Source organism: Setaria italica, chromosome II, assembly GCF_000263155.2.
Source record: "Setaria italica strain Yugu1 chromosome II, Setaria_italica_v2.0, whole genome shotgun sequence".
Lineage (NCBI taxonomy): Eukaryota > Viridiplantae > Streptophyta > Magnoliopsida > Poales > Poaceae > Setaria > Setaria italica.
This window is the reverse complement of record NC_028451.1, coordinates 43,115,532-43,129,125: the sequence shown is the minus strand read 5'-3', so window position 1 is coordinate 43,129,125 and position 13,594 is coordinate 43,115,532. Positions and strand designations below refer to the sequence as shown.

The 13,594-nt window shown below is 47.9% G+C and overlaps 2 protein-coding genes and 1 pseudogene across 8 annotated transcripts; 2 read left to right on the top strand and 1 right to left on the bottom strand.

Annotated features, from left to right (window-relative positions):
• Positions 1-1,616: 1,616 nt before the first annotated feature.
• LOC101779277 lies at positions 1,617-4,959 on the top strand. Of its 6 annotated transcripts, none has more exons than XM_012843470.3 (10): positions 1,617-1,940; positions 2,021-2,063; positions 2,186-2,257; positions 3,099-3,161; positions 3,247-3,325; positions 3,432-3,530; positions 3,658-3,813; positions 3,931-4,055; positions 4,262-4,302; positions 4,385-4,959. In XM_012843470.3, exons 1-8 carry the CDS (start codon positions 1,892-1,894, stop codon positions 4,033-4,035), a joined length of 666 nt encoding a protein of 221 aa, XP_012698924.1. In that variant the 5' UTR covers positions 1,617-1,891; the 3' UTR covers positions 4,036-4,055; positions 4,262-4,302; positions 4,385-4,959. The 6 variants fall into 6 exon arrangements, 5 of the variants coding, with proteins under 5 accessions (XP_012698924.1, XP_012698925.1, XP_012698926.1 ...); XM_012843471.2 differs by having other exon boundaries at positions 1,617-1,946; positions 3,268-3,325; XM_012843472.3 differs by having other exon boundaries at positions 1,617-1,946; positions 3,745-3,813.
• Positions 4,960-5,434: 475 nt separating this feature from the next.
• On the bottom strand, positions 5,435-7,102 carry LOC105913816 (annotated as a pseudogene).
• A 602-nt stretch (positions 7,103-7,704) lies between these two features.
• On the top strand, positions 7,705-11,048 carry LOC101777789 (equilibrative nucleotide transporter 3). Of its 2 annotated transcripts, none has more exons than XM_012843416.2 (11): positions 7,705-8,039; positions 8,133-8,707; positions 8,839-8,901; positions 8,994-9,098; positions 9,223-9,378; positions 9,471-9,614; positions 9,714-9,819; positions 9,908-10,083; positions 10,165-10,325; positions 10,438-10,696; positions 10,779-11,048. In XM_012843416.2, the coding sequence occupies exons 2-11, from the start codon at positions 8,675-8,677 to the stop codon at positions 10,884-10,886; spliced, it is 1,311 nt and encodes a 436-aa protein (XP_012698870.1). In that variant the 5' UTR covers positions 7,705-8,039; positions 8,133-8,674; the 3' UTR covers positions 10,887-11,048. The 2 variants fall into 2 exon arrangements, with proteins under 2 accessions (XP_012698870.1, XP_012698871.1); XM_012843417.2 differs by having other exon boundaries at positions 8,984-9,098.
• The last annotated feature ends 2,546 nt before the right edge of the window (positions 11,049-13,594 follow it).

Here is a 13,594-nt window from a genome sequence, read left to right as displayed (position 1 = left end):
CATCGTCGCTTGACTATAAATGTGTTCATCTCTAGGAATGCAATTTTGTTCTCCAATCTGTGGCTGGCATGACGATTTCACCCTCTATTCGATTGACTCCCAGCAAGACTATCACAGGGGTCAGATGAAGGTTGCATCAGTCTAGCCTCATGCACTGCTTTTTCCTGGATGAAATTTTCAATCAACCATGGACGCGGAAGTTCATTGCTGTGGGCGCCATGGCGCTGGGATTGGGACCCTCTACGGCGGAGATCGCCTCGTCGACGCCGTGGACCGGCCAGCACCATGGCCGGTCTTGTGGATGCCCGCCATCCTCTCCCAGCCCGGCGGCGCCCTGCAGGACGTCTCCATCCTCTTCCCGTGTCAGGCCCCGTCGCGCGGAGAGCGCGGCTCCTTGCTCCAGTCCGGAACGGCGGCGGCGCAATTCGAGGCGATAATGCCCCAGGTTGAAATCCAGTGGGTCGGACGGCCGTTGCGGCAGGTTACCACGCGTGGGATCGACATTGATGCTCCGCTCTGCAGCTGGACGGTTGGGATTTGGGAACGGCGGCGGGCGGCGGCCGGCATCCAAGTCGCCGGCCTGGAAATTTTACAGAAAACACCCTCGTTTGGATCGCGATACGATATTTTACAAAAATCCCCCTACTTTGGATCGTGACTATTAATCGCGATCAATTTTACATAAAACTTCCAGGTGGGCATTCGGTTTAAACTGATAATTCAGTTCGGTTTTATTAGGTGCTAGTAAAATTCGGTTGGTAAGAAATAGAAATCGATCGGTGCAAATTAAAACGAAAAACCGACGAATTCAGTGTTCGTATTTTCGATGCTACGTTGGTTTTCATCGAACTCAAACCGAAGTCCCTACCTCGTCAGACATTGTTGTCCACGCCTATCCAAAACTGCCCCATGCCACCGCTGCAAGTGCCTGCCCGGAACTGCGTCATGCCATCGTTACCCGTGACTGGTCGAGGGCCTCGCTCTCGCTGTCACGGGCGTGCACCCTGGCCAGTAGCTACTTGCCTCCACCGCCGTTGCTCTATGCGTGCCCGACGCCCCAGCGGGCGCTCATCCGTGCTAACACCGCCACGCACTTGGCCGATAACCGCTCGCCTTCGCCGCAACAGCCATGCGCCTCGTCGTTGCTGTGCGCCACGCTACTGCCAGTGCCTTGCGCACCTCAAGGACGGGATCAAATTTCACAGGAAAGTGGATGGGGCAACGTTGATGCAGGAGCAGGGTGGGAAAGGAGAGACGGAGGGATGGGGAAAGGATCGATGGTGGGTCAGTAGCACTCGACGGGGGTGGTGTAGCCTTGGGCTTGGTTGGAGATGGGCCGAAGTCCCTATTGGCTGCCAAAGAAGGAGAATTTGTTGGATCGGGAAGCTGCTACGTTCGATGCTTCGGTTCCGCGGGGAGCTGAAACCGAAGCCGACGCCGAGCACCGATCTGACAAAAAATCAAAATCGATACCGAACCGAAAAATAGAAAAACTGACATTTGGATTCGGTTCGGTTCGGTGATCAGTTTTCGGGAAAAAAATATCCAGCCCTACTAATTTGGATCGCAGTTTTTAGTCGCGATCCAATATTTTCTAAAACACCCCTGGGTTCCTGGAAATTTTAACAAGTAAGCCCTCCACCTTCAGATGGGCTGCTCATTCTCCCGTGCTCTCGGCGATTAACCGGCGCCGACGGCTGCCACACCTTCCCTCCAGTGATAGCGCAAGGCCTGACCCATCCCCACTTCCTCCCCTTCTGGCCCGAAGGAGATCCTCCGGCTACTGCTCAAAGAAAGAATCAGGAGCGCGCGATTTGCCGGCTTCGATGCGCGCGGCGTCGCGGATCCGATCCGCCGCCCTCATGTGGTCAATGAGGTCATCCGAGGCGGGATGAATGGGGCCTCCGGTTGCTCCGTGCCGGCGGCGACGGGCGGCAATGGTGCAGGTTTCTCTGGACTAGCATTTGTATTTGCAAGGCTCAATGCCCAAAATTTGACCAGAGTCTCTCTCAATTTTCAGTGTTTCATTCTTGGAGGCACGGCTGGGCGAGGCGAGTTGCTAGGTATGTTGTAAGTAATTTAGTAGCTCCTCCAGGTTGCCATGTAGCGTGAGTGTGGTGTGAGGAATTTAGTAGTTCAGTTGCCATCACCCAGGAATGATAACCACAACGCATTGCTCTTACAGATTTGCTCCTGTATATGGGACTATGGCATTGTCGTCATCTGGAATGGCACGTTGCTCTTACAGACGTCATAGGTACCATTGCTTTCGTGACTGCATTATTCATATGTTCGATTGTGATTCATAGATTGTTTTAGAGTCTTAATCTAAACGAAATCTCCTTGCCAGTGTAATTTTGATCTTGCTCACCAAATTTCATAAGCTTACTATCTCGAATGCATGTTTTTTTTCCCGTAGCGTATACCAAACTGAGACATTACTTCTAGCCGTCCCTCTGTATGACAATGGTTTTGTAAGTAGATGCTCAGATATATTGTCAATTGCCCTTAATCCAGGTTAAGTGAAACCCTTAGTGCTATTCCATTGCTATTTTTTTTTTGCTAATTTAATGCTATGAATGTGGAAGGAAGACACTTCTCTTGACTTTCGTTACTTGTTCCAAACTTCTAATGGGCCCATCAACTTATACGGTGGTTAATATGTTTCTTTTGGGGTTTTGGTTTGGGCCTTTTGTTCCGAGTTCCTCTTTCTGGGTGGGATCTGGAGTCTGGAAGTTTTTACCTTACAGATATTGGGATTATGCTCTTGGATTGGGACAGGGCTTGTGCCTGTTCCTTTCAACTAATGAGACTAGTACAAGGACCATTTCTTCTATGTTTGCAACCATTACAAATTTTGCCATAAATATACAACTACCTAAAAAAACAAGCTTTTAATAATGCATACACTAGGCTTCTAAAGTTACAGAACTAATAGGAGTCCCAAGGAAAATTTCCCCATTATTTTCTATTCATTCCCACCCTTTTTTTGCTCTGTTCCTTCTAGATGTCTCTTCCTTTGCTCTCTTCCCCCATCCTTTCTGTATGTTTTTTATTCTTTTTGCTGTTCTTTCCTCATTGGCTTTCTGTTTTGTCAGTGCTCGTTTCTACTCCTTTTTATATGCCCAATGGATTCTTCGTCATCTTACATGTTACTCAAGGTAAGTGATCCCTTGTTTTCCTAGAGAACTCAGTTCTATGTCACCTTCATTTCTCATTCCTCTTGCCATGAGACTGGTACGGTAGTACTTGTTGCTTGATCCATAGGGCCATCAAGTTGAACCGAGCATGCCTTACAAGAAAGAAAATCCCGGGTTCAACTAAGGTTTGTGGTTTCCACTCTGAATCTGAAAACGGATAGTTTGTTCAGTCACTAAACTGTTTTTGAACGACTCTTGCTAAGCATCAGTTCCGCAAACATGAAATTACAGGGCAAGCATCTGGGCAATATTTATCTGCTGCCTTCTTGGAAATGGGTGCCTCTTTGGATTCAACACACTATGGACGATTACTTTGTTTACATCTTCCTTGTAAGTATGCAGTTCTCCTCTATTGATTCGTGCACTCTGAAAACTACATTCATTAAAAGTTTTAAAAAGGAGTGCTGAAGATAGAGAAATGCTGTATGTCTTCTACTTTGGTGCTGTCCAAGTGCAGGATTACCATCCAACGAGAGTTCTAACTCTTGCTTATCTACCATTTGTCCTATGCACAACTGTGGTATTCACATACCACGATGCAAAGATAAACACCAGGGCTCGCACCTTAGTGGGGTACTCACTGTTCTTGTTGCGCTCGCTTGGACTGATAACAGTAAGCATGACATGTTTCTTGGTTGTTTTCTGTGATTCTTTACTTATGGCCGTGGATCAATAATCCGAGAGCACTGATGTACATATATCTCCTGCTTGTTATGTAACTCAACTTCAGGAAGAGGTGGTGCTGCAACCTTTGCTGGTGTGTGTACCGTTGCTGCAGTATTTTGCATCGCAGAAGGTCATGCTGAAGGGGCAATGGCCAGGGATCTGTCCTTGATGTGTCCGGAGTTCATTCAGGTTCCATCTTTTTGCCAACAATTACAAGATTGTTTCTCATCATGAAGCACTATGCCTATCTAATTTGTGTAGTGCTGCTTGCTTCAATATCGTGTTTCTTTGAGCTCCTAGGCATTGTGATATACACTTTGTCTTCCCTAAGTTACCAATTGTGAAGTTCTACCATTACAAAACTGCTTCTGAGGGGTCTATGATGGTCAATGCAGACCTTGCTGCTGGTGGCATCGAGGGAAGTTCAAATCCATTGGTATCTACTTATCTGAAGAGGTTACTTTATTAATGTATCTGTAAAAATATCTGCTATTGTAACATTTACATGGATGTTTCAGGATGAAGAAGGCCCTTCTTTTCCTGAATGTTTAAGCAGCAAGCAGTTCTTACTGCAAAACCTGGACTACTCAATGGACATGTTCCTGATCTACACCCTGTCACTCTCAATTTTCCCAGGGTTTCTAGCGAAGACACTGGATCACACAACTTGGGTTCTTGGTAATACAAGATTCTGCGCACCCGACACATATCTCAATTAGAGTGATGGTTAGGTAGCCGAGCAGAATGCTTTGGGGGGAACTTGCTCGTGCTATCCCTCTTGGTGGGCTTAACATTTGGAGATGTTCTTTATTGGCTCTGGCTCATTGGCAAAGGGTGGTGACATCCCTGGCGACCATTTATCGACGTTTCTGTGTATCGCCACCAAATCTACTTTTCAAAATTATGTGCATACATAGATTAAGTATAGTGTGACGTCGCAAAATCAGCAGATAATGTTGTAATGCTAATGGTCGATTAGAATTGCCATTTTATTTGCTCATCCGTTCGAAGCCTTGGAAGTTGGAACTGGCTGGGTACCACAGCAACTGAACATTTTTCAGGCAGTTATTGATCAACTGTTATCTTCATTGCATTGTCTTATATGTCTCCTGTAATGTTTTCAGATTCCCTCCTGTAATGTTTTCAGATTCCCCCAGTACTGTACTTGTTCAATCACGGGCGCCTGGACTTTTTGAAAATTGAAGCATTAGCAAACATTTTGAAAATTGACAAATGTCGTCGGAAAGGCCTGAAAGATATATATATCTGCTTGACCTGGAGCTGTTATGTGTAATCTGTGACTGAGTACGATTCGTTCTGATCTTAGTGTAAGCATGTCAGTTTCAGATCGTTGTGACCTCGTCGGGATCGTATAGAAATGACATTGGTTTATGGTCTCAAATTGACTGCTCCCAAACAACTAGGTATTGTTTATTTCTTATTACTGGAGAGTAATCAAGACTAGAGTGAGTATGTATTTTATAATGGTCTGTTACAAAAATAGTACATGTGATTTGTACATAACAACAACAATAGGAAGAACAGTACAAAATCTCGTCTGTTCAGTTTCAGACATCTTCAGATCCTAGCGGGACCAAATCGTCTTTGGTCGCAGCGGACGAGCACGGCGCCGGCGAAACGTTGCTCGTCTCGCCCAGCACGGCGTTCTCGCAGGTGCTCGTGGTGGCGTTTTTCTCGCCCCCTCTCCTCGTCTTGAGGTCGATGTCACGCAGCACGACGCCGCGGCACGGGAAGGCCTCGCTGCAGTGCAGCCTGCTGGCGTCCCTGGCGACGCTGGTGCCCCTGATGTTGCTGAACTCCACATTGCTGATCTCCACCGCCGCGGAATCCTTCTGGCTGCACGCCTTGGGCTTGGACGGGTCCGACGTCGTGCAGTAGTCCTGGTCGATGACGATGGGGTTCTTCACCTTGTTCATCACCATGTTGAGGAACTTGATGTTCCTGGCGTACCCGTGCCCCCCTGCCACGTCTTGATCCTGGCCCCGAACAGCGTGCCCGACACTTGCGCGCCGTCGATGGTGACGTTGGACACCTCGGCCCTGGTGCTCCCTTTGCCGAGGCTCCCGACGCTGATCCCGTGCCCCGGCCCGCACTCGATCTTGGTAGCGTACAGGTTCGTCGTGCCCATGGCGATCGAGATGCAGTCGTCGCCGGCCTTGATCTTGGCACCCAGGATGCGGACGCCGTCGCTGTGCGCCACGTGGATGCCGTCGTTCTCGGGGCTGTTCCCGGGCGACGCGATGGTCAGGCGGGACAGCATCACGTCGCTACAGGACTCCACCCAGAGGTGGATCTGCGGGGCGTTGAGCAGCTTGATGTTTTCCACCTTGAGGTGGTTGCACGATGAGAAGGTGAGCGCCGCCGGCGCGAAGGTGCACGGCATCTTGTGGTTTCGGCGGCACGAGTTCTTCCACGACGTCTTGCCCTTGCCGGTCACCGTGAGGCTGTCGACGTTGCTGAAGCTTACCCTGTGCGGGTGGCCTTGCTTGCTCCAGCCCGACTAGTCCTCCGGAGCCACCAGGGTTCCCTCGAGCTTGAACGTGACCTTGGACTTGCACGGCCCCGACAGGCTGGTCTCCTTGACGAAGTAGCTCTTTCCGGCGGGGACGAGCAGGACGGCGGGTTGTGCTGAGGAGCAGGCCTGGGACCTTGCGTTCTGGAACGCGCCGGTGTCGTCAGTCTGCCCGTCGCCGGCTGCTCCGAAGCTGCCGACGTCGAACTGGACGCCCTTTGCCGTCGCGTTCTTCGGGGGCTTGCTCTTCTAGCCGAGTTTGCGGTGCGCGTACCATGTGTTCGGGTAGCCATCAGCACTGCCCTCCGGCGCGTCCGTCGTCCAGAGGTGACGTCTTGGTGTGTTCCGGTGCGGCGACCGTGGCGCTGGACGCGCTTCGACGAGGGCGCCTCCAAGCAGCGTTAGGAGCAGCAGGAGGAGCAGGCAAACCGTGGCGAGGAGCGAGCGCCGCGAAGCCATGCCTATGCCTGAATCGAGCGATGGTCTGCGCCTCTGCGTTGTTGGAGATCGATCGGAGAAGAAGCGCAGGCGCTGCGCTTGGCTGCTGTGGTGGGTTGGTGCGGCCTGTTACTCCTTGTTTTATACCCCGTGGGCATGCCTTGGTCTCCGACTCGCCGCCATGAATCTCCTTACTCCGTATCGGAATCCCCAGCTTCTCGGAGTCGGGCTCCTGGATGAAGTGCTCGGTCAAGTGGTCAACCATGGACGCTGAAAAACGGCGTGCACAGATATCCGCCGTCGATGTATGTATGTGAAGTTCATTGCTGTGGACGCCGTGACGCTGGGGCCCTCGACGCCGTTGGAGATCGACGGATATCACCTCGTCGACGCTGTCGACCGGCCATCGCGGCCTCCATGGTCGGCCTTGTGGGTGTCCGCCATCTTCCCCAAGCCCGGCGGCGCCCTGCTGGACGTCTTCATCCTCTTCCCGTGTCCGGCCCCGTACCGCGGAGAGCGCGGCTCCTTGGCCCAGTCCGGACGGCGGCGGCGCACTTCGATGCGAGAATGCCCCAAGTTGAAATCCAGTGGGTCAAACCAGACGGACGCTGCGGCAGGAAGCAGCTCTCGCGGGGTCGACATTGATGGCTTCGCGCCGCAGCTGGATGGTTGGGATTTGGGAACGGCGGTGGCCGCCGGCATCCAAGTCGCCGGCCTGGACATTTTACAGAGACCCCGCTAATTCGGATCGCGACTACATGAATCGCGATCCATTTTTTACATAAATCCCCCTAATTTGGATCGCGATTAATAATCGCGATCCAATATTTTTCGAGAACACCCCTGGATTCCTGGAAATTTTAGCAAATAAGCCTCCACCTCCAGATGGGCAGCCCGTTCTCCCGTGCTCTCGGCGATTAACCGGCAGGCTGCAGCGCGGGCAAAGAGCTTCCCATGGCAGCATCTGCAGGGCCTGCCGGAGCGCCATTACCAGACCCCCTCATCCCGCATTCCCGCTCGCCTCCCATCCCAACCCAGCCGTGCGGCCACCGGCCGGGGGGACGGACCGCCTTCTGGATGCTACCGATGGGGGTCTCCTCTCTCTCCCTTCCCTGTCCCCAGGTCCCTCCGGTCCGCCGGCGCGGCTGAAGTTGCAGGGTCTCCGGATCCGGGCTTCCTTCCAGTTCCAGGTCTTGGTTCCGGTAGAATCCACTCTCCTTTTCCCCTCGCCCTCTATGAAGTTTTGCCTCATGTCCGATGCTTGACAGTACAAGCTCAATCGCTTATGGTTTCAGTTCCAGATTGAGCTTTCATCACGCCACGGTTACATGTTAATTACGGATGCACATGGAAGCTCCTCAATTGGAATGCACCATTACAACTAGGAAGCATGAGAATGGGTTCAGAGATGAGCAGCCACAACAGATAGAAATGCAGTTTTGCACCTCTTCTTGTTCAACAGGCCAGGTACACCGTTTGCACGCTTCCGAATTGGCAACTTGATGGCCCAACTGATTGTGCATTTCATGATTATTCCCATTTCCTCAGTCTATAACCAATTTTCTTGGCCCTGAAGTCTAAGGACTCGCTTTCGTTGAGGAAGATATTTTCTTTTCCTGACTTAGCTCATGTGACTGTGAGCCCAGGACACATATAATATTTCCATGTGCTCTTAGGCGTGTAAGCGACTTCTAAGATCACCTAACCTTCCACAGAGAGAGTGACCTTTTGTTTCTTTAATTTTGTTCCCCCTCCTAGTTTTGCTCTCTCCTTCGTTTGTTCTATTGGTGCTTCCTTTCGGCATTTTTCGATAGACGTTTCTTCCCCCTTGTGCTCAATGGCCGGCTCTTCGTCTTACAGCCTAGTCCCTGTGAGTGCCCTCACTTTTCCAAAGTATATGGTTCAATCTGTAAATTAATAGAAATGGATTTCCATATGCGGCTCTATACTACCAGTTTGACTCTTGCCTTTCTTCCTGCTGCTTGTTTTATTGGTCTCTAGGGCCATCAGAGTGAATTAGGCATGGAGTATGATGACGAAGACACTGAAGCTGCTAAAAATCAGGTTTGTGCTAGTTGTTCTTGCTAAAGAGATGTTTTAAGTAATTTTTCACATGCTGAATATTGGTGTCTGGATCACTGGAAAGTTGGTAACAGGGAAAGTCTTGGGGCATTTTTTTCTGTTGGCTTCTTGGAAACGGATGTTTATTTGGGTTCAATGGGATGCTTACAATTGAAGATTACTATACGTACCTCTTCCCGGTATGAATATCTGCATGACTGTCACTTCCATCAGGTTTTCCTAGTACATGATTTTTCTAAATGTACATGAATTTTTACTGGTTCAAAAATAGGTACCTTAACAAATTATGCCTTCTGAATGCAGAAGTACCATCCAACAAGAATTATAACTCTCACCTATCAGCCCTTTGTTCTCGCCACAACCGCCATATTCACGTATCATGAGGCAAAGGTCAACACTAGGGTGCGCAACTTGGCAGGATACGTGCTATTCTTCTTGAGTTCATTTGGAGTGATTATTGTAAGTCATGATGATTACTGCGTACTGGAACATACATGTTCTGAACTGCAGACGCCTTATACCAATCTTTCACTTGTTCTTGTCTGCGGTAGCTGGATGTCTTATCTTCAGGAGGCGGTGGAATTGCCCCATTCATTGGTGTATGCATTATTGCCGCTGCTTTGGGAGTAGCAGACGGTCATGTTCAAGGTGGGATGACTGGTGATCTTTCCCTAATGTGCCCAGAATTTGTCCAGGTACCATTGTATATAATCATCCAACACTATAATCATTTGGTTGGAATTTGCTTAATATGAACTTACTGCACTGTTTGGTATTTGGAATCCAATCTTCAGTCCTTCTTTGCTGGCATAGCTGCATCAGGTGCAATAACCTCGGCACTGAGGTTCTTCACAAAGGCAGTTTTTGAGAATTCCAGAGATGGTCTTCGCAAAGGAGCTAGTATGTTGTAACAACTAGAGTTGCATTTACTGTTTTATGAAAGCCACAACTACTGATACATCTGCGTAAACTTCATATTTGATGGCAGTGTTGTTCTCCTCAATCTCATGCTTCTTTGAGCTGCTATGCGTTCTACTTTATGCTTTCGTATTCCCAAAGTTGCCAATTGTGAAATTCTACCGTTCAAGAGCGGCCTCTGAGGGGTCCCTGACGGTCACTGCTGACCTAGCTGCTGGAGGCATCAAAAGTCAACCAAATTCACTGGTATACACCTGAGTGACAGAAACTCTTGTTTCCGTTGAAAAAAGAAATCTCAAAATGCTGCTTGTTTTATGGATTGATCAGGCTGAAGAAGCTCCTGCTCACGCTGAGCGATTAAGCAACAAGCAGTTGCTGCACCAGAATATGGACTATGCTCTGGACATCTTCCTGATCTATATCCTGACACTGTCGATTTTTCCAGGGTTTTTGGCCGAAGACACTGGGTCACATAGCTTGGGTTCTTGGTATTAACCTACTTTAATTTATTTATTCAGTTGACTATGTTCACCTCCTTAGTCATTGCAAAATCATGCATATGATAGTGGTAATCGATCATTACTTTCATTCAAAATTCAGGTACGTGCTTGTCTTGATCGCAAGCTTTAATGTGTCCGACCTAATCGGAAGATACCTGCCTCTGCTTGAGCCAATCAAGCTGACATCCAGGAAGGGGCTACTGATCGCAGTCATCTCAAGGTTCCTGCTCATCCCCGCGTTCTACTTCACTGCGAAGTACGGTAATCAGGGCTGGATGATCATGTTAACGTCGCTTCTTGGATTGAGCAATGGACATCTCACTGTTTGCGTCCTCACTGAGGCTCCCAAAGGCTACAAGGTTGGTGTGTGAACATTTTGAGCCACCTTGGATGTTTTCAACTGCATGTTGCTGAAGGTATGTACATGCTTTTGCTTTGCAGGGGCCAGAGCAAAATGCTTTAGGGAACCTGCTGGTGCTTTTCCTCTTGGCAGGTATATTTGTTGGCGCTGTTTCTGATTGGTTGTGGCTCATAGGCAAAGGGTGGTGAAGGCAAACTTTTTTTAACCCAGCTGTATCCATGCAAACCAGCAGATCATGCAACTGATATCTCGCTTTAGTAGTTTGCAGAAAATTAAGTGTATTTTCTCATGGCAAATCAATATGAATGATCTCATTTCACATGGTATACAATACCTTTGTTACTATGGAACTGCCGGTAAATTTATCATTTCCACCATCACACAAACCCAACTGATGGTACGAATTTCCGTGGTGGAGACACATTTATTTCCTTTTTAGGTACAACGGGAATTACGTGTTAAATGGAAAGGAATTTATATGAGCTCATCAAATACATAAAACACGTCACGAGGGGGGGAGGGGTGTTAGCCTGGTGAAAAAAGAAAAACAAACAAGCTACACAAAACCCCCAAAAATAGAGTTGCTGCCGCCGTGTCCCCTCCACGCTGCTGCCGTCTCGATAACCTCCTCTCTTTTCCGACGGTTTCACCGACAGCCAAAGTAGTAGGGACCTATCCTCTTCATAAACCTAGTTTTTAGTATACCTAGTTTCTTCTAGAATTTGGTAATTTTCTAGTGGCATTGGCAATGTTACGGTGATGATGGCATATTGCAATAAGGTCTTTCCAGATTTTTCTTGACGACGTCCGATCCGGCACCAGGGCTAGTGAGGGTTGTTCTGCGTAGGTTTACTTCAAATCTTGGTACTTGATGTGTCAAGATGGTTATCTCTTGATGCGGCGACTTCGAGCTCTTCTTTTATTTGTTCTCTGATAAGATTCGGTTTCTCCAACCCTCTGTTCTGGTGATGAAAGATTGCAATCATGCATTGCTTGGTGATCCCTCAGCTGATGCTGTTTCAGTGAAAACAAGATCTCGTTGCTAGCAACGAGTGGTAATTGTGGTCTTCAAAGTCTTGTCAGAAGAGAGCATTTGCTGCTGTTCCTTTTCGTTATTGCTTTTTCAGTACATTTTTCAACCTCCGGTAGGCTGCAAACAATCGAAGGAAGAAGATAATAAAAAAGTTTTCGGTGTAAAGGCCGTTTTATGTCAAGTTGTCCCTTTTGCCGACTATTGTTTTCTTAATAAATTTTAGATATAAGGTACTCTTTTGGATGTATTTCTAAAAAAAGGAAAAAAAGAAAAACAAGCCAAAAAAAGAGAGAAGAAACAAGCTAGGCTAAATTTTCGACAATTAAGAGTTGTGTGTGGCAGCAAAACAAGATCATCCTGCCTGAAGATCATGGAATGGATTGACCTCCAAACAAGCTGAACCACATAAATTCTTGTAGATTTTATATAACAAACTGAGCCTATGATGGGTCACCCGTAAAGAACTAGTAATAATTAAATTAAAATCAAGGAAGCAGTGCCACTGGCGCATCCTCCTGTCTCGCTTTCCCTTGAAGGAGATCAGCATCCTCCAACACAAGTATAACTTGAATGCCGGTAGTGGCATCGCGCGGGTGGAGGGGGGCGAGGCCCCCTAAGGAAAAAAAAATTTAAAACTCAAATTAAATTAAATTTTAATTTTTTAATACTATTGGTCCTCATAAATAAGGTAAAATTTGAGTCTCTAGCTCAACCACTAAACGCCGGTGCCATATCTGGATGATGACGTCGCTACATAATTCATCACAGCTTTGAGAAGGATTTGAATGCTGACGTCGAACTCCACTGAGGGCGTCGGTACGGTGTCGTTGCTTGTGTAGGCGTTGAAGTCGCCAAAGCCATCGGCAGAGTCAACGATGTTCTTGTCGGAGTACCTCAAGACACAGAGGTCATGGAAGATCATTGCACCTTTATCATAAAGGCATACTTGCATCGCATCTTGGAACACTGTCACGACACACTCCTAGCACGCCGAGGTGTCGGCATCGCGATGACAGAGAGTGACAACAATGGCAGCGTTGGGGACTGCTCCGACCGTCGCCGTCCTGAAGAGATTTGAGGATGACGCGGTGCTCTTTGGAAGATCACTTGCAAGACGTAGGAGCATGTGCTGATACGAGCTATTGGGAGGTGTAATACCTAGTTCTCCCGCAAATCCTCACAAGGGGGTCCCTGGCGGCGCCGACGCTCCAACTGAGGGATAGGGTCGCGGTGAGGTAGAAGAGCAGGAGGCGCGGCGTGTCTATGGTGTGCTCCGGGAGGACGAGGCTGCAGGGACGAAACCATAGGGGGACTGGCAGGGGCCATGGCCCCCCTATGATTTCTGTTAAGGCCATGGCCCCCCTATGATTTCTGTTAAGTCTTAGTTAGGATGCTATAATTTCTTAAAAATAGAAGTTAAGTTAGATAAGCCTTTAGTAATTAAGTGTTGAGATGAAGTAGTACTTAATTTCAAAACTAAATTAGTTGTTTGGACCAAGCTAATAAGCTCTCAAGTGCATCCATGTATTGATTTAGTTTTATCCAATACCTCAAACTAGTACTTGGACAACATAAATACATAAAATTTGTCCCTTTTTTTATATATTTAGTGCTTCTTCAACAATTTTATTCCATGTATCTAGTCTTAAACTTTAACATATCACACTCTCAAGCGTCTTGGTGAACCGGTGTGCCAAACACTGATAATCGCTTTCGATATAGCTTGAGCACAATCGTCATTATATGCGTATTTTGAGAGTGAGTTAGATGCATTCGTAAGTTTAATGTTTACATTCTCAGTAGCTCATCAGAAATTCAAAAGATATAAACAAGAAAGTTTGAAAAAATTCCACATATTCTCCA